Genomic DNA, 21,511 nt, shown 5'->3' with positions numbered 1-21,511 from the left:
CCAGCTCTTGCTCCATCATCCAGGCCACGGCGGCAGACGTTTCGTCGTTGACGGCGAGGGACATGCCGGCGGTCGACCTGCTGAGTCGGCTGTGCCGGCTGTGCCGGCTAACGCTATCGCTGCCACCTCGTTGGGGAAGGCGTAGAAAGGAAGACCTTTCTACTGTTGGTTGACGTCGCCATCGACTCGGAGGGTTGCCGACGTTGTTGTTGCTGTCGCTTGTGCTGCTGTTGTTGTTGCTGCTGCTGTTGCTGCTGTTGCTGCTGTTGCTGCTGTTGCTGCCGTTGCTGCCGTTGCTGCCGTTGCTGCTGTCCTGTCCGTTTCGATCCGGCGAGATTCTCGCGTAGGCGCCCATTGGCAGCGCTTTTCTTCTGACCAGCTCCATCGTCTGGTGTCGTCGAGTCCCATGTCAAGTTCCGAGGTTGCGGCGTCGAGAGGAATGGCCGCGGCCCGTTTCTGGGGAGAAACCAGCTGAAAGTCCAGGTCATGGGAAGCTGAAAGGGCCAAAGGACCCGAAACGCGGGGCCTGTGGGTTGTTTTTTGCATTGAAGTCGCACGGTGGCCGCTGCTGTGTAATAATACGACCCAGACAGCCACTTTTAGCGTGTCTAGGTGGGCGAAGCATTTTGTACAGTACCCGACGCTGGGGGCTCGAGCGAGCCACGGTCGATCCCATGCACTGCCGTTGGAGCAGCGGAACCGGATCATCCATGCATCTTGATCGATCGCGAATCCCACCCACACCGACACGCATGACAGGCCCCAGCAGCGTGCTGACGACGGGGGCTGTTCTAAATCTGGATCGGGCTTGGCTCTCTATTGGCCCGTCGGTCTGCCCAGCGTGGCTCAGTACGGGGCGTGCCGCAAGCTGCACCCGCCATGCATGTTTTCTCACGCCAATCCCACCCGACAGATTTGCGCCACCCAACGTGCATCCACTCAGCGCCGTTGCAATTGGGGAAGCCTAGCAGGGCTGGGAGCCTGTGGCAGCCAGTGGACAGCAGTGGGTCGGTGCCTGCAGGCTCGCTTACCGTTCTCGGGGACTAGCCAAGAATCCTTCGAGACCGACCAGAGTCCGAGCTATCAACTCAGGGCCTCGGACTTCACGGCGGGTCAGCACCCGTCCACCTCGAGACCAGGACTCTTCTTCCCAGTGGATGATTGGCGAGTAAGACCATCGGCGGCCCCTCAATTTGTGCGGTTCTTGATTTCTTCCTTCGGCTTCGGTTTCTGTGGTTTCCCGATGACCCCGGAACAACCTGACAGGGGCTCCAAGTGTAGTGAGCACGAACATTTCGAACTCTGACATCTCTCCACCCGTACCACGAATGTGTCTGACAGTCTGACCGCAAATACAAATGCAAACCTAATACAAAAGCAGGATTCATGCCGGATTACTCAAATATTTTTTGAACAATTCTCAGTTCAGTAATCTCGCTCGTGCGCCTTGCAGTTGTGGGCCTTGTGGCCCTCCTCCAATATGGCTCGGGGCCTGGCCCTGACCCTGGCTCGCCTGCCACCTCCTCAGCTCTTCCAGATTGACTTGGCCTATGATGTTTCCTCGTTGCGTCGTCAACTCCGTCATGTGCATCTGGTGTCTCTGGTGGCCATGCAGCTTCTCGCGCATTTGCCTCTCCGCTGCCATCCGGTCCTCCTCATACATCAGCTCACGTTTCAATTGGTTCTTCCCCCGCGCATGTGCAAAGTCTTGCCCCTGTCGCCGCCCTTCAAATGCCAACTGCTGCCTATTGAGGTCCTCTTTCTCGGCCCACCGCTGGCGGTGCGAGCCTTGTCTGTGCTGCATGGTTTGGTGGTGACGGTGGTCACGAATTACATGCGCCAGCCGCTCACTCTCGGCAACCTCGGCGACATTCTGCTGATACGCGCGCTGCCTGAACTCCATGTCTGCGGCCCTCTTCTCCGACGTCATTGACAGGTCATCGTTGTGCCGCAGCCACCGAACACCGGAATCAACATCTGCTTCACTGATCTTGATGTGAGCGTTGTTGTAATGCTTCTCCATATCCATCGTGATGAGCTGTTTGTGCTCAAGCCCCCGATGCCTCAGCTGCTGTTGTGTGAGTTCTTCCCTGATGTGGCCCACATTCTGGGCCTTCTCCATCTCGCGGCGAAGCTCGTTCGTATGTTCCTCCTCCTGTTGCTTAATCTGCCGATCGCGAGCCCGGCGTTCGCGCTCAAACTCGAGGATCTCCTCTGGGAGTCCGACAGCATCTGGCGGCTGTGTCTCCTCCAGGCTGGCGTAAAACCGATCCTCCGCTCCGTGGTCCCGGAGGACCTGAACTAGGTCCCTGGACTGTGGCCCTAGCAAAATTCCTTTGCAGACGTACATGGTGGGGGAGAACCAGTAGACTCCCTGCTGGAAAATGTTTTCTTGGCTGTTGAGCGTTCTGTAGAGAACACGATCCAGCAACATTCGCGTCATGGGCTCGTTATTCTGGTTATCCAAGGCGAGAAAAATGACCGTTTTTCCGTGGACCGTGAGCAGGGGGCTGGCATCTGCAGCACAGAGTATGTCAAGGGCCTCTTCCGCGACGGTAATGTCGTCGATGGTGGCCATACGAGCCATCTCGCCAAGGGCTGTCCGGCCCTCGTGCTTGGTCGACCTGTAATTAGGATCGTGGCCACTCTCTATCAGGAGTCTCATTGCCTGTAGATAAAAGCCGCGAGATGCTTCGTGGAGGCTCCCGTCGTTTGCGCACGCCTTGCTCTTGATCAAAAGGGCAACAAGGTCCGCATCTCCGCGTCCTGCAGCAAAGAACAATGCCGACCGTCCCAGAGCGTCTCTGGCGGAGATTTTGGCACCGGATTGTAGGAGACTCTGAACAACCTCGAGACGACCGGACCGAGTGGCCAGCAGTAGTGGCGTGACCCGGGACACCGGTGTCGTATACGACACGTTTGCTATACAAATCATGCGTGTTAGCAATTGCATATCACTTTCTGAGAAGGATGTAAACTTGCCTCCATGGCGTATCAATGCATCGATAACTCTGGAGCTGATTATGTTATTTGGCTGCAGCAAAGCCCAGACAAGAACAGACACCGGTTCCATTTCTAGGTCGGCGGCTCCACCCTCTCCCCCCGAAACGATCTCGCGGGAGTATACAAGGGACGGAATTGTTGACTCCAAGTGACATCCTACCGAAATGAGCTTTTCCACCAAGGATGCCGAGTCGCAATATGACTTGAGACAGAGGAACATTGGCGGCGGCATGCCGGGGAGTGACAGGGTAAGGTCCGGCAGTGTGTGTCGTATGTCCACAAACGCGCCCAATATCTGCATTAGCCTCGACTCGTCATGGCCTGAAGTTATCGCGATAGACAGAGCGGCTGCGGCAGTCATGGTGGTTGCGCCAAGATTTAATATGCGGGAAAGAAGGGGCGGATCGCCACGTCCTGCTGCTATCATTGCGCATTTCCCATTCTCGTGGTTGACATCAGCACCGCCATCGACAAACATGTTGAGAAGCGTATCCGCTAAATCCGTATCAGGCTCGTGACATGCAAGGTGTTCAACGACTTCAAGAAGCGCTTTGTCAACGGCGGGGCCAGATGCTCCGTATCGAAGGAGAAGTCGGATAGTCTCGACATGTCCAAAAGCAATCCATTGTCTGTCACGGCCAATGATGCCCGCAAGTGCTTCCGAAAAAATGACTTCATTTGGTCCCAAGTTCTCGGAAAGAGTGTCTAAAAGGCTCCGGTTCAGGTCGTAGGCAGCCTTCTTGATGCAGACCCCGTCTTCGTATATCGGGTCTGCCCCTGCGCCAAGAAGGACACTGATCAGACCCAGGTCCGTATCAGGCTCCAGAACAACGTGCTTCAGAGCATTGTTGAGATGATCAGGCTGCAGCTGACGCAAGATTTCGCCGAAGACGATCTTCCGGACTGGCCTGGGTGACTGTAAGGCTTCCAGAACCACCGTGAACAAGGTCGTGTACTCGAGCGCATGGCCGAGAAGAAGTCGAAAATGTGCCAGCTCAAATCTTCGAATTGCAAAGGCAAACACCTCTCCATTGTTGTAATTCACAGAGGCCCTTTTGAGGACGAGTTCAATGATGTTTCTGATTTGCTAGTGCATTAGTAAAAGTGTGAAGGAGGTGCCGTGTTGGTCACATATCCGCGCCACGATTAGACTTACAGATCTCGACTTTCGCTCTGGAACAATTCAACCAAGGCCTTCCCCGAGGCCTCATCGCTGATTTGGTCCTGGATGAGCAGGCCAACTAAGAATCTCCGTTTGTTCTCGTCTGGGATTTTCAGTGCCCGGGGTAACGCGGCGCCAAGAGAAGCAGGAGAAGGATTCTTGGAGACAATCAGTTCCGCGAGCTCGGTGCACGAAGCACCAGCAACAAGCTGGAGCGCTTCGCCTTGCCCGTGGTCTACGTCGGCTCTTCCTTTGTCGAGAAGGAGATTAAATAGTTTAGTGTCTGCGTCTTCACCTCGGATCACCTTGTCCTCATGCGACGTGTCGGAGATGATCCGTTTAGTGACCTTGATCAGGGCCTGAGAGGTGCAGGGTCCTTGCGCACCGGCTTCAATGAGGAGCCGCGCTAGCTCGTGACGAAGGTGGGTGTCTTTGACCTTGATGGTCTCGGAGATGGCAATGGTCAGGCTGGTTTGGGACGGCGCGGAGCCTAGAAGCTTCATGAATATGTCGATCTTTTCGCCACGAATTGCCTCAAGGAGAGCGACAGCCTCATAATGTCCTGGTGGTTTTCTGAAACGCAAAAGGGCGTCGACCAACTGGGCGCGGCCGTGCTTCACGGCATCCACCATTCCTTCTGTCGAAAGACGTGTTGTCTCTGGTCCGGCCGCACCTGCTGATAAGCACAACTCTAGGACCTCCTGAGCTGGTCCAGGATCCTCCGAGTTTATTGCATCGCGGAGCCTTCCCACGGCGATATCGAGGGACCGGGGGGATGGCCGGACTGGGCCGGAGATGAGAGCCTTGACCAGGACAGGGTCACAAGACTCGACTCCTCCCAGTAGCGCAATGGCGTCATCGTGGTTGACGTCTGCCCAGTATTTGAGGAGCAGCTCGGTGACATCCAAGGACCTGTTTGCCACAGCGAGTCGCAGTCCGGAGGAGCGGCAGGCAAGGCAAGGCAGCCGGTGGCCAGAGAGAAGAGCTTGGACAATGTCCAACTGGTTTTGTAGCACCGCGTTCTGGAAATCTGAATGGAGCTGGGCGGGGTTAGCTCCATGGTCGAGCAATGTCTTGAGCACGGCGAGATCCCCTCGTACAATGGCGGTGTGGAGGACACTGTCGAGACTTTCTTGGTCTGCACGGCCTGCTAGCAGGTTGACAATATCCGGTCGACACTTGCTGGTAGCCTTGAGCAGAACATCGCTGCGGTGGCCATCGTGGTGTCTTCCAATAATCTTGCTCCAAACGCCCGACGTGCTCCGTTGGGAAAAGTTGACATCAGCACCGAGGGCCAGGAGGGCTTTGAAGAGGCCAAGGGACTCGTCTCGGTCGACAGCCTGGTTCAAGACCTGGTTGACCTCTTGATACGTGAACGAGTCGTCAGATTTGGAGTGAAAGGGGGAGCAGAGACAGGCGAGAGGTTGGTCCCCGTTTTGGAGGGCCCGCTGGGCAAGCAGCAGCCGCTTCGCCTTTGCGGTTTCGAGGTCCATCTTGTCTTGTCTGGGTTGAAGCTCGAAAGCACGGAGGCTAGTCCGACCTAAGCGCGTCGAGGCGCGATGAGGCGCTGGAATGGGGACGGGAGATGCATGTCAGAGTAAAAAGGCCGGAGGATATCCTGTCATTTTGAAATCGAAACACGGGTGTTTGCCAGATGCCCACCTCAACCATGACCCCCAATCGGGTAGTGCCGATTGTAGCAAAATCGACATGGAGAAGGTGTTGTCGGGTGGCTCTGGCAAGTTTCAGGATGGCCTCCGAAGAAGCCCAAATTGCAGACACCAGTCAAAAAGGCACACACCAGTCAAAAAGGCACAAACGGCCAGGGGTCTTGGGAATTCGGGAAGAGACAAGGGGGGGGAGTAACGTGTGAGCAAGGAATAATTGGCCGAGTTGAAAGCTCGCCCAGGCTTCCGGAACAAAGGATGCAGTCCTGAGAGACGATTTGCTGGGGTTGGCCACATGCTGAGACAATGCTGGCGACTCGTTGGTTGCTCCTCGCGTCATTAGCCGCCGGGGCTGCAGACTGCAGAGCCTCTCAGCACCACCAGAATTTCATGCAATCCTGGGCCGCATGGCGGCAAATAGCCCAGTGCTGAAGCGAGCGTAAGCGCCGAACACAATATGCAACCCTTGAGGCAGGCATACCACATTCGGCCTGATGCCCAAACCCATGCGCAGTATGGTCGCCGGGTCGGCAACTAGACATCAAGCCAACTCCGGTCGCCTGGTCGCCACCACGTCGGCCACGGATGTCGTCAGCCACGAATGTGCCCAGAATGACGGCAATTCATTTCCCTAGGCTGACTTTCAATCAATTACCTGAGAGAAAGATGGTGGAACCGATTATTGTGGACGTAAACTTGTCGACTCAGTTTCTTGGCCGTTGGTTTCCTGGCCGTCTGGTCCGGGCGGGGCAGGATTCCGGCGTTCGCTTGGGTAGCATTGGACGAATCCTCCAAAGACACCGCTACATTTGATGTCATTGGATTGGATACCATCAGGTTGTGCCCGGTCCGACGTCAAGAGGGGTTTCTGCCACAAAGCACAGAAGCGGGTGCAGTCCTGCGTCGTTCCTTCCTGTTCCGCAGAAAATCTCATCTCATGTGCTTGCTGGAACTGCCTGCCGGAACTGCCTGCCGGAACTGCCTGCTAGAACTGCCTGCTGGAACTGCCTGCCGGGCCTGCCTGCCGCAACTACTTGCCGGGCCTGCCCTGGGAAGGTATCAGTCGGGTACGACTTCCTAAAGCGAAGTCAACCCAACCTATCGAACCAGGCCAGACAGTGGAGCCTTGCCATGGTTTGCGGCAGCTTTCGATGCTCGCTAAAAAATCACTTAATTTATGATTTCAGGTTTGTAGGAGTGCGTTGAAGGATTTGCGTATTTCACCTCTCGTGTCGCACAGAATACTGCGTCACACCGTCACTTCGAGCAAATACTGGATTCCACACCCTCAAAGTCCAGTAAACTAGTTTTTACTGCATGCCTAACCATTCATGGACCATTGATCGATGCACCTCGGATCAGTCCATGGTCCTCATTCCCTCTCCAAACATCTATTCCACTGGCTGCACTTTCACTTCGTGTGCTGGCCCCGGGCCGAAGAAATCCTCGTCCTCCAAAGTTCCTCACAGACGCGGGGACAGACGCGGGGGTTAGTCGCCTGCGCGAAGCTCACTCAGTTAGTGCTGCGTAAACCCCTGCCATTGGCGAAGAGGGCAGCGCATACTGCTGCGGCTGCAACAGCAGTCGACGTGGTGAAGGAGTAGCGGAGTCCGTCGTAGTAAACAAGTCGCGCTTGAAGCTGCACGTCAGGCGGGAGCGTCTTGATTGCGGATACCGAGTGTCTGATGTCGTCGACAATCTAAGGTAGGAGTTCATGTCAGTGTCATTTGATCTCCCACTCGTTGTCTTCTGTCCGCTTCTCTCCCACTCGTTTCCTTCTGTCCGTCTTCTCTCCCACTCGTTTTCTTCTGTCCATCTTCCATCTTCCACCTTTCCACCTCACTCGCGCACCAGAAGAAAGGGCCGTACTCTCCATTTGTCTGGTATGTGGCCCAGAGCATCAGGCAGTCGGAGGCTGAGCGTGGTTTGCACAATTGCAGACGTGACGGCGACCCCGTATACTGTGCCCAACGATCGAATCAGGTAGACAGTCGACGCCGAAACCGCATGATCTGCATCGATGAGTCAGTAACCAACCAGTGCCAGCCGGGCAGTTCTGCGTCTATCGGCGCCTACCTGCATGCTCAAAGGTTGCAAGCGAGGTGAATAGGATGGCCGGGTACACAATCCCCTGGCCCAGGTTTGCAGGGAATATGTACACAAAGTACTTCCACGTCGAGTCCTCAAATCCCACCGAAGTCACCAAGGCATTACCAAATGCCATGAGCAGAGCTCCTGCACGCACCAATGGAATCAACTTCCCCCACCGCGACATGACTATGCCAGCGACGAGTCCACCGATTGGCGTCGCCAGAGATGGAATGGCCAACCGGGCACCTGCAGTCGACGCAGAGTCCAGCAAGACCACTTGGAAGAACAGCGGAAGGTTGAAGAGATACTGTTGCCCAAATTTAGCGCGCATCAGTCTAGCAGGCCAACACGATCCTGCTAGCAACAGTATGCAGATATCTAGTCACTCACCGCATACGCAGCCACGCCGGCGCAAATGTTTGCAAACTGGACGGACAGTGGAAGGCGTCCACGTAGCAGACGGAGTGGGATGACTGGAATGGCGCTTGTCTGCGCCTCAACCACCAAAAAGAGAGCGAACAAGACAAGGCTCCCCAGCAGGGAACTGATTACCCACGGGCTGCTCCACGGAAGCTCGTTGCCTCCGAGACTCAGGCCGACAAGCTGGATGCAGATGGCGGTCACGAGCAGCAAGGCTCCCGTGAAGTCAACCTTGGCCCAAACGTCCCGAAAGCCGCGACCCAGGTCGAACCCTCCCTCGGGATTCTTGATTACCAAGGCTCCCACGACAAGTGCAAGGGCCGAGACGGGGACCTGGGACAGGAAACACCACCGCCACCCAATGCCATCGGCGATGGAGCCCCCAAATGAAGCACCGCACACAGCACCGAATCCAAACATGCCATTCTGCAACGCCTGGTACATTCCGCGCTTCCGAAATGGTATCATGTCTGAATTAACGATTGTGGCTTTTCCCTTTGTTAGCCAGATATCAGCACGGCGCTCACAGCCCGACCACACAGAGAGTCTAACAGTCCGAGACAAAGTCTAGGAACGAAAAATACATACCCATCGTCATTAGCCCTCCACCGCCGAATCCCGTCAGCGCACGCATGCAATTAAGGAGAAAGATGTCTCCAGCGGCGCCGCAGCCAAGACAACCGAGCGCAAACGTGATAGTCGAGACGAGGAAGCACACGCGGCGGCCGAAGATGTCCGAGATCCTCCCGTACAGCGGCTGGAACGCGGTACTGGTGAGCAGGTACGACGTCGTCAGCCACGACGCCGTGTTGGCGGCGTCGAACTCGGAGCTGATGACGGCATACGTGGCGGCCGTGATGGTCCCGTCGAAGCCGTACAGGAACACGTTGGACATGATGGCCACCTGGATCCAAACGAAGCCCCGCGGCGGCTGCCACGATGCCTCTTCGGGAGCCCGCAAAAGGGGCTGGTCCTCTCGGGGAGAGCCCCCGAGCTGGCCAGCGGAATGGCCGTTTTGATGACTTAGTGGACTGCCGCTCTCTTCATCGGGGCCTGCAACGCTCTCTTCATCGGGGCCTGCAATTGAGGCAGTCATGGTCAACTTGTCTTGTCCGACAATCTGCGCTTGGTCGGAACAAGATCCAAACTATCGACGGTCCGGGTCGAGTCAAGACGATGATTCCTCGACCAACGAATCTTTGTTTAGCTACGAATTGACATTCCCGGCAGGACCCGGTTCTGGTCGACAAAAATTTCTCCTCCCTTGGTCGGCGAAAGACTCATCTTTTCCTCTTTTGGGATGGCTGCAGCCTCTAAATGCATACCCCGGATACAACGATATCCCCTAGCCCCTGAAGCGGGTGATGCGAGGACGGCCCGCCCACCGGGCGAAACCGAGGCCGGTTCTCGCACCTGTCGACTTTCCATGGCCACCATAATCTTCCAATGAGCCTTGTATGTCCAGGACTCTGTTCCGTGACCGGACTAACCCCCACAAAGTCACAGCGTCGCCCCGAATCGACGAGGAATCCACGTCCCACGCGCTCGGCAGACGCTCTGCATAAGAGCTGCCACAACTGACCAACAAAAAGTTGACACGACGCCGTTGACGCCATCGTGGTGCTGATGGTGTGTCGTAGCGTACCGAGCTCTGCTTAGCTGTGTCAGGGCTATTGGCTAACGCACGAAGCCCCCATTGGCTCTACGTACAGGGAGGTCGGGAACCAAGCATCGTTATCTTGGGGGTGAGGACTCTCCAGCCAGTCATGGCACTCTAGCAGCTCCTTGGCCTGCAAGTCACGCCTGCCGTTGAGGGGGAAACGCAGTAGTGTCAGATACATGCAACGGGGAGTCTGAATTCGCGACTCTGATGGGCCGGCAGTAGTGATGATGTCTTTGAACCGCATAATAACGAAAAGGTGGGATAGACAAAGAAAGCATGGATTCTATAGCATTATATGGGGGTTTTATCGCGTCATACCTTCTTTGTCTACCCATACATTCCTTGTGGGCCTCGCACTTTCTGATAATTTTGACGGGGTTTGGTTTGAAGTCTCGGAACTCAAGTCTCACAATTCAAAACCTTTGCTCAAAGCCCAAGTTCACAAATCTTAGGTTCACTCACTCCTTGGCGACTTAGAAAGCTTTGTTCGTCAGACTTGATTCTTACAGGTTGGCACGACGACGTGGAGGATTTACAACAGCCGACTTAAGAGCGTTGACTTGCCAAAGGTGAATGTACCTAGCATCCGACGTGATGGAAACGCCAGCATCTGACACCTCTAGCCTACCTGACCGGCCACTGCTGTTGCCGCCATGAAGCTCGGAGTCCTGGCAGCGGCATACACGCTGCTTCGCATTGCATCGGCGGACTGGCAGTTCCGTTCTCGCTCTGACCTGGCGCCCCCGCGACTGAACATCACCATCCCGGCGACCAAGGACGCCGCCCCAGGCTACCTCTTCGTGGCCCCCTTCGCCGGGTTCCCTGACACGCCGACCGCGCAGCACGGCCCGCGGCAGGCAGGGCCGTACATCTTCCGCGACAACGGCGATCTCGTGTGGTCAGGCTACGGCCTGTACAGCATCTGGTCGACCAACTTCCAGGCGGGCCGGTGGCGGGGCGAGGAGGTGCTCTTCAGCTTCGAGGGCGACCACAACGCAGGCTACGGTCATGGCCATGGTCATGTCACCTTCATGAACCAGCACTACGAGACGATCCGTGAGCTGCGCGCCGGCAACCACAAGCTCGTTGACAAGCACGAGTTCCATATTGTCAACGAGGAGACGGGCCTGATCCAGATCTACCAGCCTGTCCCGAGGAACCTGACGGCCTGGGGCGCAAAGCCCGAGCAGCAGTGGATTGTCAATGCAATCATTCAGGGTGAGTGATGCCGGTAGCTGTCTGGAGTCGCAGCTAACTGCTGTTCGTGATGGCAGAACTCGACATCGCCACTGGGAAGCTCCTCTTTGAGTGGGCCAGTCTGGACCATGTGTCTCCCGATGGTGAATAAAATCCCCCAAGGCAGTCTATATCGACTGTGGATGGTAGATCAGACTTTCTGACAGCCCGCACAGAAGCCATCCTGCCGATCAACCCCGGCCAGGCCGGGTCTGGCTATAACAGCTCGGACGCATGGGATTACTTCCACATCAACAGCGTGGACAAAGACGCGGCGGGCAACTACCTCATCTCGGCGCGCGACGCGTGCGCCGTGCACAAGATCAACGGGACCGACGGGACGATCATCTGGCGGCTGCACGGTACGAAGAGCGACTTCGCTGTGGCCAAAGACGCGCAGTTCTGCTTCCAGCACCACGCGCGGTGGCTGGCGCACGACGAAGGGGCCGACATCGAGGTCATCAGCCTGTACGACAACTCGGCGCACGGCAGCGAGCACGGGGAAGGCCGCGAGGTGCACACGGCCGCGGCGAGCAGCGGCAAGATCCTGCGGCTAAACACGACGGCCTGGACCGCCGAGCTGGTGCAGGGCTACTACCCGCCGGCCGGGCTATCGCTGCTGTCCAAGTCGCAGGGCTCGACGCAGGTCATGCCCGGAGGCAACGTGCTCGTCAACTGGGGCTCCGAGGGCGCCGTGACCGAGTACACGACCGACGGCCGGCCCGTGTTTCACGCCTTCATGGACAGCGGCGCGCAGCTCGCCGCCGGCGTCGAGAACTACCGCGCCTTCCGCTACGACTGGACCGGGCTGCCGGCCGAGGACCCGGCGATCGTGGGCCTCGCCGCCGCCGACGGCTCCGGCACCGCCGTCTACGTCAGCTGGAACGGCGACACCGAGACGGCCCGCTGGCGCTTTTTCGCCGTGGCTGGAGTTGACGCGGGCGGATCGTCGTCTCGCCGCGTCTTCCTCGGCGAGGCGAAGCGGACGGGTTTTGAGACTGCGCTGTTTGTGCCGCGCAGCAGCACCGGCGGCGGTCTGCTGCTGGAGCCCGCCCGTGGAGGCACGGCTCCTAGAGTCGCGGCCGAGGCGGTTGATGCCAGCGGGAACGTCCTACGCGTCACGGGCGAGGCGCGCGTGGAGGCCGAGGTCCTTCCTCCCGGCAGCCCGGCCAGCGGAGTTGCAGCCTTGGGCCCCTCTGGGGTCTGTGGAGGCGGGAATGAGCGGCAGAAGACGCTACTTGGCAGTAAAGAGCATGCAGGCGGCACCAGCCGCTGGAAGGAGCACGGCATCTTGAGATTCTTCCGCCTTGGGGAGAAGGATCTGTAAGACCGCCGGGATTTGCTTGGCGGTGGTGAGACCTCCGGCAAACGTATCGGATGCAGTCGAGCAGTTGACTGTGGGCAGTTGACTGTGGGGAGTTGACTGTGGGCAGTTGACTGTGGGCAGTTGACTGTAGGCAGTTGACTATGGGCAATTGACTATGGGCAGTTTGAGGTGATTCCTTCTTTGGATGTGACTAACCGGCAGCGTGTGGTGATGACTGGCTGTCGACGGGCGCATATGTCTCTGCTTCCTGGTTTTTTTTATTTGCCCCACACACCCGTTTGTTCTTTGATGATCCTGTCCAGTCGGCTGCTTTGCCCTTCTGCGCTTTCACTTCTTCCCCTCTTTTCGATCCATTTGTTCTCCTTTGGACTTGAAACGTTCACATATACGACTGCATGTTACGGCTGCAAGTGAGATTCCGGCTCGGAGAAATTGTGGTAACCATTTGGTAGGAATTGGCCAATATAAAACTATATACGCGAACAATTACAACATGAGTACAGGGGCAACATAAGCTCAAGAGATAATAGCAACATGATTAAAGGCGCTTCGGTCTATGTAAGAGCTGACGTTCTTCCTTCAGGGAGGCGGGCGTCAACTACCAAAAAGTAAGGTAACCAAAAACATACAACGCCAGGGATTCGCTGGTGGTCAGCCACCTAACTACTAGTCTAGCCCTCACAATGGCTTATCTATGGCAGAGCGGGCGGGACCACGAGCTTTCCAGTGGGTATGGTCGTATTTGGAAGGGTAGTCAACAAATGGCGTGATCAAGGATACGTGGAAGAAGTATGCTGGCGTTCTTATTTAATTTGATCTATTTCGCAGTCTATCATAGAATGGAATACAGTGTACTATAGAATGGAGTATATTGCATTATGGAATAGAGTATAGTGTATTATAGAATGGAGTATGGTATATTATAGAATAGAGTATGGTACATTATAGAATGGATTATTGAAGGGTGATCGTCACCTAGATCACGGAATGCGGTAGGCTATTCGTGAAAAGGTAGGTAAATTGATGATGCTAAAAAGGAAGGTCGGCTCGAGAGAGCCGCCTGGGCGCAGGCACCTAAGTGCCCTGCGGGGTGGCTGACTAACTAGCAGACTAATCTATGACTAATACGGGGGGGTCCTAAGACCAGCCGGTCCGGCCGTTCAGGCATCAAGTATAGTATATTATAGAATGGAGTATAGTACATTAATCCGGTACTTAAAAACAGCAGCAGCAGCATAAAAAAGTCGCGCTACATCAGCAGGCTCAGAAAATGCCACACTCACACATCATTACTCTACTCTCTCGCTACTCAACGCAAACAAGCGGACACAACCGCAGTCAGCACCTCCCAACCACACTGCTCAGGAAAGCAGCGTCTGGAGCACCAAAAGGAGCGTCACAACGAGCGCCACAGCCACGACTTTGCCGGGGGCGGGCTCCTCAGAGGCGGCCGAGTTGAAGCCCGGCGGGAAGCTGTTTCCAGGAGCAAAGATAGGCGGTTCGGGCTCGGTCTTTGCGCCGCTGTCGCCAGAGCCAGAGGATTCTGGGGCAAAAATCAGCGATCCGCAGCCATCTTGCGACGTGGGAGAGGAAGAAGAGGAGGAAGAGCCAGACCCGGAGCCGGGCGTGAAGACCAGCGCCCCGCAGTTTCCTCCTAAAGGTACCTTGGAGCCTACGCCCGAGCCCGAGCCAGATGCGGGCGTATCAGGGGGCGGGGACGCACCTGAAGGGGAAGGGGGGGCCGCACCTGATCCGGGAGATTTGGGGGGAGCAGCCACAACAGTGCCGCAGGAGGCCCCGATGGGCGGCTTGGCGGTGCTGGTGTCGCCGGTGACGTCCGGGCCGGGGTCCGGGTACAGGACGTTTGCCGAGTCGAGTGTCGTGCAACCGTTGCCGACGTCAGCGACGAAGACAGCGGGGCGGCTGTCGAAGGCGACGCCGCTGGAGCCACCAGAGCCACCAGCAATGTCAACGATAGCGCAGTTCATGTACATCTCGCGGTTACCTAGGTTGTTGTTCCAGGTCCAAGCAAAAATCCCAGCCTTGGAAGCAGGCACGTCCGCAGGCAGCTGGAAGGCGAAGGACGACGAGGCGCCGCTGGGGCAGCCGCCAACGTACGAGTGGACCACACGAAACGTCTTGCCACCGTCGACCGACACGGACGCCTGGCACGAGCCGCCGCCGTGCACAGCGCCGCCGACGATGGTCATGTTGTGGCTCTCGCCAGCCGTCCACGACGCCACTGGCGCTCCGGTGGGCGTGCCGAGCAGGCTCAGGTAGCCCTTGCACGGGTAGTCGCTTCCATCAGCGTGCAGCGGCGACGTCATGCTGTAGTCGACGTTGCTGCCGCTGCTGGGGTTGAATTTGCTCTTGAGCGGCGGGGGGTAGGACATCTCCATGTGCGCCGAGGCGACTGAGGCCAGCGCCACGGCGAAGGATGCGTAGCAAGTGGTCTTCATTGTGGGTGGCCTTTGTGAGAGTGTCTTTGATGGTAAATGGGAGAGTGCTGCTGCTGTAGTGTAGAGGCCGAATTATTCTAGTATTTATATCTATTCTGTAGCCTGGGGGCGTGTGTAATTCTGTTGAGGGTCGACAGGGTCGAGCAAGGCTACGTCTAGAATCTGACACACAGACAAAGAAACCGAACCGAACAATAGTCAGGGACGCCTATATGAGACCATGGCCTTGTCTCGTACGAGTTCTTTGGTCAGACAAAGGTGAGTGCAAAGTCAAGTACTCTGATTCAACGGCCGGTGAGGAAATTGAGAGTCAATGAGTCAGGGTGAGGGTAACAGATAGAAAGTCACTTGTGAGCGGGTTGCTGGACAAATCCAGGCGGCACTGGTAATAGCTGGCTGGAGACGGGATTAATGTTATCTACTTGTGCGTGGCTGTTGTGCGTGGCTGTGGCAGAAAAGAAATAGATGAGAAAACATCATCCCAGAGAAGTGGACGTTCGAAAATAAATCCTCGCCAAAAATAAATCCTCTCCAAAAATAAATCTTCTCCAAAAATAAATCCTCTCAGCTCTGAACCAAAGTTATCGTCGCAACATATTCATCTTTGTAGATGTTGGAATGACAAGGTCATTCGTTCCATAGTCACTGCAGTAACCGATGCGAATGGGGTGGCTGTGGTGGCTGTATTTTGGTCTTTCTCTATCTTAAAAGGGTCACGAACTACGGGGATAGGATGCGCGTTGGAATTGGCGATGCCGGAGGTCACGTGAAGGATGCGCCTTGCGCACGTGCCGCATAGCGGCCCGCGCGCTGGTCAGTCACTGGGGCTGTGCAGCCTGTTGACCAATCACGTGCGACTGCATCCTCTGATTGACTGGTAGTTCCCACAGTAGACTCGTCCGAAGTTTCCAAAAAGCAAATTCCAACGTTCCTCAAGTCGACAAAGGCAAAAGAAACCGCCATGAAGCAAACAAAAGTATAAACAGGATTTCGAGATTCGGATACCGGGAATCTGGGGCTAGTGAGTGAGAGTCACTGATGTTACCGTTACACCATACCCGATGGCTGTCGCCTGAGAGGCTTTGTTGAAGGTGTGGGATGCTCGGTGGGTTCAAGTAAGGAAGGGGGCTTGAGTTTCTGTCCAAACCCACTTTCTAGACAAGATTGAAGCTCTGGAGACATTTTTAAGTGATCCACAGCGCATGTGGAGCATTATTGGCAGGGATGCTGTGATGGTGAACTTGGAGATTGGTTTGCATTTGACCGTTTCATGTCCATGTAGAGGATAAGCGCAATGCACGGTGAGACGGATACCAAAGTGATTTGTTCGGTTGTGAGAGTGCGTGTAGACTCATGTGTACTAGATCTCTGTTATCCCAACGCCATGTGCAATTTCGCCTGGCCTAGCCCTGCCTCTGGCATTAATATTCGTGGAATTTGATGTCAAAGTGGTCCTTCGAAAGGTGATCCATAAATTTGTGACAGTCCGACTGGATAGCGTCGAGAGCGGTGCCATCGAGCACTCCAGGAAATAGCCCAGGGCGGTCAAAACAAATGATGCAGTGGAAAGTGCCATTTTTCTGATGCGATCTCGTGAAGAAGCGAATGAAGCCTTCCCTCACGCGAGCTTCGTCGTCTATTGTCGACCAAATAATGGCTTGACAACGACGGCACTTCCAGGTCCGTCGCCAGAATCCGCTATCAAGCTGAACCAACTCGGAAGGCTTCATGGATGGGTTTGACTTGAGTTTGCTGGCATTTTCGCACGGGCCGTAGGCGGCAAGAGCCGCCTCGAAATCACACGAGCTTTCCGCAGGTGCCGGTTGTGGAGTTGTCGACTGCGAATTCCCCATGGTAATTAACAGCTGTATTGAATGAGTTAGTTCAGCCGCGTCACGAACCAAAAAAATTATATATCGCAGATTCCTGAATCTCTTACGCAGGATGTATGGAATTAGGAGAGGGGTTGTTATAGGATTAATGGCAACCTTGGCCGTGAAGGTCAGAAGTGAGAAGTAGTGAGAGCACAGGTCTCAAACGAGGCTGAAGAGTGAAGAGCAGGTGCCAAGTGGAAAATCTGGGAGCGAAAGAATTGGGCTGCGGAGAGAGAGCATTTAGCTGCGCCCACGAATCTCTGTTCTCCAAAGCCCTCCGTGCCTATTGGACTTCAATCAGACTCAGCTCGACCCCAACGCTATCGTTGATGGGGGACAGCAGCCTCCAATGGATGGGCTGGCTGACGAACGCCTTGATATCTGCGGGAGAACTGAGCCCGGGTCCAGAACCCCCGAGGCTTTGCGCACGGACCGCCTACCCACACTCCCGCAGGCTGCAGCGGGGGCCCAGATTTTGGCAGCGCACCCGGCTCCGTCATCAGCGAATGAGGTCGAGCTGTGCGAAACTCCTAACCCCGGAAAATCGCCAAATCGCAACGTTGGCTTCCGTCTCATCATCTGTCCCCGCATGCGTCTGTCTGCAACTGCACCTGCACCTCACCCACCATCGCGCATGAACTCATCCTGCCCGGCCATCATGTCAGACCACGAGACGCCGACGGCGAACACGTCGTCGACGCCGAGGGCGGGCGACGCGGGCGGCGGGGCCCTCGCTGCTGCCCAGGCCCAGCAGGCACAGATCGCCCAGCTCAAGAAAGTCAAGAAGCAAAAGGTGCTGCTGATGGGCAAGAGCGGCTCCGGAAAGTCGAGCATGCGCAGCATCATTTTCAGCAACTACCTGGCCCGAGACACCCGGAGACTGTGAGTTCTTTTTCTCTCCTCGCTTCACACGCGACGCCCCAGCGGCGCAACCCGGCGACGAAGGGAGGGGTGGAGGTACAGGTACAGAGTGGAGAGCTGAAGGCATCAAGCTTGTCACTGCTGCGTGGCTGCCATTCGGCCCCGGCGTGCCATTCGGCCTCGGCGTGCCATTCGGCCTCGGCGTGCCATTCGGCCTCGGCGTGGGCTACGACATCGAGACGGAGCTGACTGAAACAAACCCAACCCCCCAGAGGCGCCACCATCGACATCGACTTGTCGCACGTCAAGTTCCTGGGCAATCTCACGCTCAACCTCTGGGACTGTGGCGGCCAGGAGGCCTTCATGGAGAACTACCTGTCGCAGCAGCGAGCGCACGTCTTTAGCAACGTCGGCGTGCTCATCTACGTCTTCGACATAGAGAGCCGGGACGTCGAGCGCGACCTGGCCACCTACGTCAACATCATCAGCGCCCTCGTGCAGTACTCGCGCGAGGCAAAGGTTTTTGTGCTGATCCACAAAATGGACCTGATCCAGCCCATGACGCGCGAGGACGTCTTCGACCACCGCGTCGGCGTCATCCGCCGCAAGACGGCCGAGGCCGTTGCCATTGTGCGCAAGCACAAGCCCGAGCACCAGCTGCAGCAGCACCCGCAGTACTACCAACAACAACACCATCATCAACAGCAGCAGCAGCAATTCCCGCCCGGCGGCCCCGGCGGCACGATCCCCGACATCGACATGGACATGCAGCTCTTCGCCACGTCCATCTGGGACCAGTCGCTGTACAAGGCGTGGGCCAGCATCATCCACGACCTCGTGCCTAATCTGAGCGTGATCGAGATGCAACTAGCGAGCCTAGGCGTGGCCATCGACGCGGACGAGATCTTGCTGTTCGAGCGCACGAGCTTCCTGGTCGTGTCTAAGTGGACGAGCCGCGAGGGCGAGCGCAACCCGTACGGCGACCGCTTCGAGCGCATGAGCAACATCCTCAAGAGCTGGAAGCACACGTGCGCCAAGTTCACGGGCACCCCGCGCAACGCCGAGCAGTTCTCCGACTTCGAGTACAAGATGGGCGCCAACTTCAGCATCTTCGTCACAAAGTTCACCACAAACACGTATATCCTGGTCTGCATGCCCCCCGGCGAGGCCCGCTTCAACAGCGCCAAGCTCAACGTCGGGGCCGCCCGCCCGTGGTTCAAGTTCCTCGACGGGCCCGCCGTGCCCGGCCCCGCCTCGTCGCAGATGGGCGTGGGCGGCGCCGGCGGCTATGGCGAGTCCGGCGCCGGCCCGTGAGCGATGGCCGATACGTTGTCTTCCTTTCATATTTCGCTTCTTGGCGGGACCAACTTGTCCAGGGGCTGGTTGGTATCCATTTAAGGCAGCAAGCCGGCATTTGCTTTGTACTTGTACAGCATGATAAAATAGGTACTGCGCGGGGGTTGTGATACCCATAATTCGGCGTCGGGGCGTTTTTAGATCAGCCGACATTAGGCATTTTCCCCTCAGGTATTTGGGGTGCGTGCCCGGATGCCTATGTTCGTTTGCTAGGGAGGAAAGCTATAGTTCCGAGTGTCAACACGGCTCGGGAGGGCTTGTCATTCTCTAATTCGTGTCATTTCACTTGTAGCAGGGCATGTGGAATCATTGCATGTGAAAAGAGGGCAAGAGCCTTTAGCCGAGATAGCACTTGAAGATGGAAAGTTCTCGCTGCTTGTGTCTAGCATTAAGCCGATTATGTGTAATCATGATAAAGACAAAACATGACCCCTTTTGAGAGCCTCGTCCCGTCCGGTCTATCAACGACACTCCGCAAACCACGACAACGCCCATGTGCAAGAGGACCGAAAAAGGCAACGCTGTCTAAAGGGGGCACCCATGTTTCCCAGATTTAGGGCTCCTGCTCCAACCTAGGTCCACTTGACTACAGCTGTGCCACCGCGCTTGAACTCGGCCATCTCACCAAGGACCAATTCCTTGTCGGTGTGGTCCTTGTTCGGAAACGTGGTCGAAAGGACCCAGGGGCGGTCCGAGGTAGCAGGCGCAGCACTATAGACGAAAGCGTAGACATCGCCAACAGTGTGCGTGGTATTGAAGCGGGCAGGGACGCGACGGCCGTCTGGAAGCTGGATGCGGAGCGCCAAAACCGGCCGAGACTCGTCGACGCTTGTCGAGGCGGCTTGGCTCGGCCCACTCTGCGTGGTCGTAGCAGCGGTCGTGGTCGCTGCGGTGACCTGTGGTGCAGGCGTCGAGCCATCGCCCGGGACTGGGCTTCCCAGGCGTCTCCCCTCGCCTCCAAACGGACGATAGATTCTGGGCAGAGGATGATAATTCTCGGGATGCTGCTGAAGCTTCACGTCCACTCGCTGATCGTATCTGATATTCATCAGATGGAGCGGGGCTCTACCTTGACGTATCATTTGAATGTCGGCTTGGTTCTGGGGGTCATCAAATCGGTGAAGCTCGCCATCATCAATGCTGAACCCGTCAGCCCAGATATGGAGCATCCGCTCTTGGGGGGGCTCGCTAGCGACCGTCGGAATGGCGCTGCCGCGAGGGTTTGGAATCGTGCGGCTCTCGACGCCGTCACCGCCAAGCGTCTGACCTGATCCACGGAAGGTAGGTCTCGAAGGTCCGGCGGCGGCGGCTTCGTCGGGGGACTCGGGCCGCTTAGCGTTCCTGTAGTGGAGCGAGCAGCGTCAGACAAGTACACCTTTCAATGAATGGGGGGGGGGATAGGGTTTCGGATCCCACAACATACGCTTTTGCTTTCGCTATAATATCGTTGATAAGTTTCTTCGAGTCCGAGGATCGATTGTTAGGGTCCTGAACTGCCAATCCCGACTTCTCTCCGCCGGCGAACAGATCTCTAGGACGGTGCGCTTCGTCCTCGGAATCGTCGTCAGAATCGTGGCTGTGGCCATGGCTATCCCCGCCACCAAGCGAGCTCAGGGTGGCAACGCCGGTTCGTCTTTGCGGCTTCTTGCCCGCCGACGTGGACGGTATGCTGGCAGAATGGGGCGCGTGGCGGCCATCCAAGGTTCTCGGACCAGTGTATGCGGGCTCTGCGACGGCGGCCGCAGGGGCCGCAGGGGCCGCGGGGTCGTTTGGCACAGGAGATGCCGCCGCCTCGTCCGCATCGGCCAGGTAGGCCTGGACGGCGCTATCTAATTCCCAGCCGCATTCGGAGAGATATTCCTTAGCCTAGAATCGGTAAGAGAGAGAACGTTCAAAGAACCCTTTGGGCCGTCTGGAGCGCGGGGCCATTGTGTACCTGTTCCTCTGAAGCACCTGTTATGTCGGTGAAAGTGTTGAGGATTTCGACACGGTCCGACATGTTAGGCTAATCAATGGCGTCGTTTCGATGTGTCGGCTAGGCTGGAGCTGTGAAATCGTCGATATTCGGTCGGAGGAGAAAAGAGCTGTCAAAGTTTGAAGCTTCAGCTTGTTGGAGGGTGATCAGGCAGCTCTGGCGACGTGCTTGCACTTGCCCCGCGGCGACTTTCAGCAAGCGGCCAGCCCCGCTTCGCTTGGGGTGACTAACCAATCTTAGTTAAGCAGTATTCTCCTAGCGTCAGACCCCACGTCTTGTTGCCTGCACGCCTGTGTGTGCCAAACAGCGGGATGGAGGGTACGAACACTGGTTCTCGAAAAGAGGAAAAGGAGAGAAAATGATCTACCTTAAGCACCAAAGCAAGAACAAGGTGAGCTGCACCCTATCTATATAAGA

At 56.5% G+C, this 21,511-nt stretch overlaps 6 protein-coding genes across 6 annotated transcripts; 2 read left to right on the top strand and 4 right to left on the bottom strand.

Annotated features, from left to right (window-relative positions):
* Positions 1 to 1,316: 1,316 nt before the first annotated feature.
* On the bottom strand, positions 1,317 to 5,804 carry B0T26DRAFT_822245 (uncharacterized protein). The gene is made up of 2 exons (XM_060447413.1): positions 4,160 to 5,804; positions 1,317 to 4,082 (listed from the first exon to the last, which is right to left on the bottom strand). The coding sequence occupies exons 1-2, from the start codon at positions 5,656 to 5,658 to the stop codon at positions 1,421 to 1,423; spliced, it is 4,161 nt and encodes a 1,386-aa protein (XP_060300522.1). The 5' UTR covers positions 5,659 to 5,804; the 3' UTR covers positions 1,317 to 1,420.
* Positions 5,805 to 7,055: 1,251 nt separating this feature from the next.
* On the bottom strand, positions 7,056 to 9,574 carry B0T26DRAFT_695317 (major facilitator superfamily-domain-containing protein). The gene is made up of 5 exons (XM_060441290.1): positions 8,932 to 9,574; positions 8,314 to 8,831; positions 7,909 to 8,230; positions 7,702 to 7,844; positions 7,056 to 7,531 (listed from the first exon to the last, which is right to left on the bottom strand). The coding sequence occupies exons 1-5, from the start codon at positions 9,437 to 9,439 to the stop codon at positions 7,346 to 7,348; spliced, it is 1,677 nt and encodes a 558-aa protein (XP_060300521.1). The 5' UTR covers positions 9,440 to 9,574; the 3' UTR covers positions 7,056 to 7,345.
* An 814-nt stretch (positions 9,575 to 10,388) lies between these two features.
* B0T26DRAFT_847406 (ASST-domain-containing protein) lies at positions 10,389 to 12,569 on the top strand (the record flags this gene model as incomplete). Its single annotated transcript, XM_060447603.1, has 4 exons — positions 10,389 to 11,224; positions 11,281 to 11,346; positions 11,419 to 12,276; positions 12,319 to 12,569. Exons 1-4 carry the CDS (start codon positions 10,660 to 10,662, stop codon positions 12,567 to 12,569), a joined length of 1,740 nt encoding a protein of 579 aa, XP_060300520.1. The 5' UTR covers positions 10,389 to 10,659.
* Positions 12,570 to 14,335: 1,766 nt separating this feature from the next.
* B0T26DRAFT_598933 (extracellular protein) lies at positions 14,336 to 15,031 on the bottom strand (the record flags this gene model as incomplete). The annotated part of the gene is made up of 1 exon (XM_060435678.1): positions 14,336 to 15,031. A coding segment is annotated over one exon (696 nt), but the record flags the coding sequence as incomplete, so codon positions are not given.
* A 1,839-nt stretch (positions 15,032 to 16,870) lies between these two features.
* On the top strand, positions 16,871 to 19,483 carry B0T26DRAFT_695311 (Gtr1/RagA G protein conserved region-domain-containing protein). The gene is made up of 2 exons (XM_060441289.1): positions 16,871 to 17,784; positions 18,036 to 19,483. Exons 1-2 carry the CDS (start codon positions 17,252 to 17,254, stop codon positions 19,075 to 19,077), a joined length of 1,575 nt encoding a protein of 524 aa, XP_060300518.1. The 5' UTR covers positions 16,871 to 17,251; the 3' UTR covers positions 19,078 to 19,483.
* Positions 19,484 to 21,277, bottom strand: B0T26DRAFT_695310 (uncharacterized protein). The gene is made up of 3 exons (XM_060441288.1): positions 21,056 to 21,277; positions 20,543 to 20,985; positions 19,484 to 20,460 (listed from the first exon to the last, which is right to left on the bottom strand). Exons 1-3 carry the CDS (start codon positions 21,116 to 21,118, stop codon positions 19,692 to 19,694), a joined length of 1,275 nt encoding a protein of 424 aa, XP_060300517.1. The 5' UTR covers positions 21,119 to 21,277; the 3' UTR covers positions 19,484 to 19,691.
* Positions 21,278 to 21,511: the final 234 nt, after the last annotated feature.

This window comes from Lasiosphaeria miniovina, assembly GCF_030549165.1.
Source record: "Lasiosphaeria miniovina strain SMH2392-1A chromosome Unknown B0T26scaffold_2, whole genome shotgun sequence".
Lineage (NCBI taxonomy): Eukaryota > Fungi > Ascomycota > Sordariomycetes > Sordariales > Lasiosphaeriaceae > Lasiosphaeria > Lasiosphaeria miniovina.
Note: the sequence above shows the minus strand (reverse complement) of the source record. Positions and strands in the feature narration are given on the sequence as shown.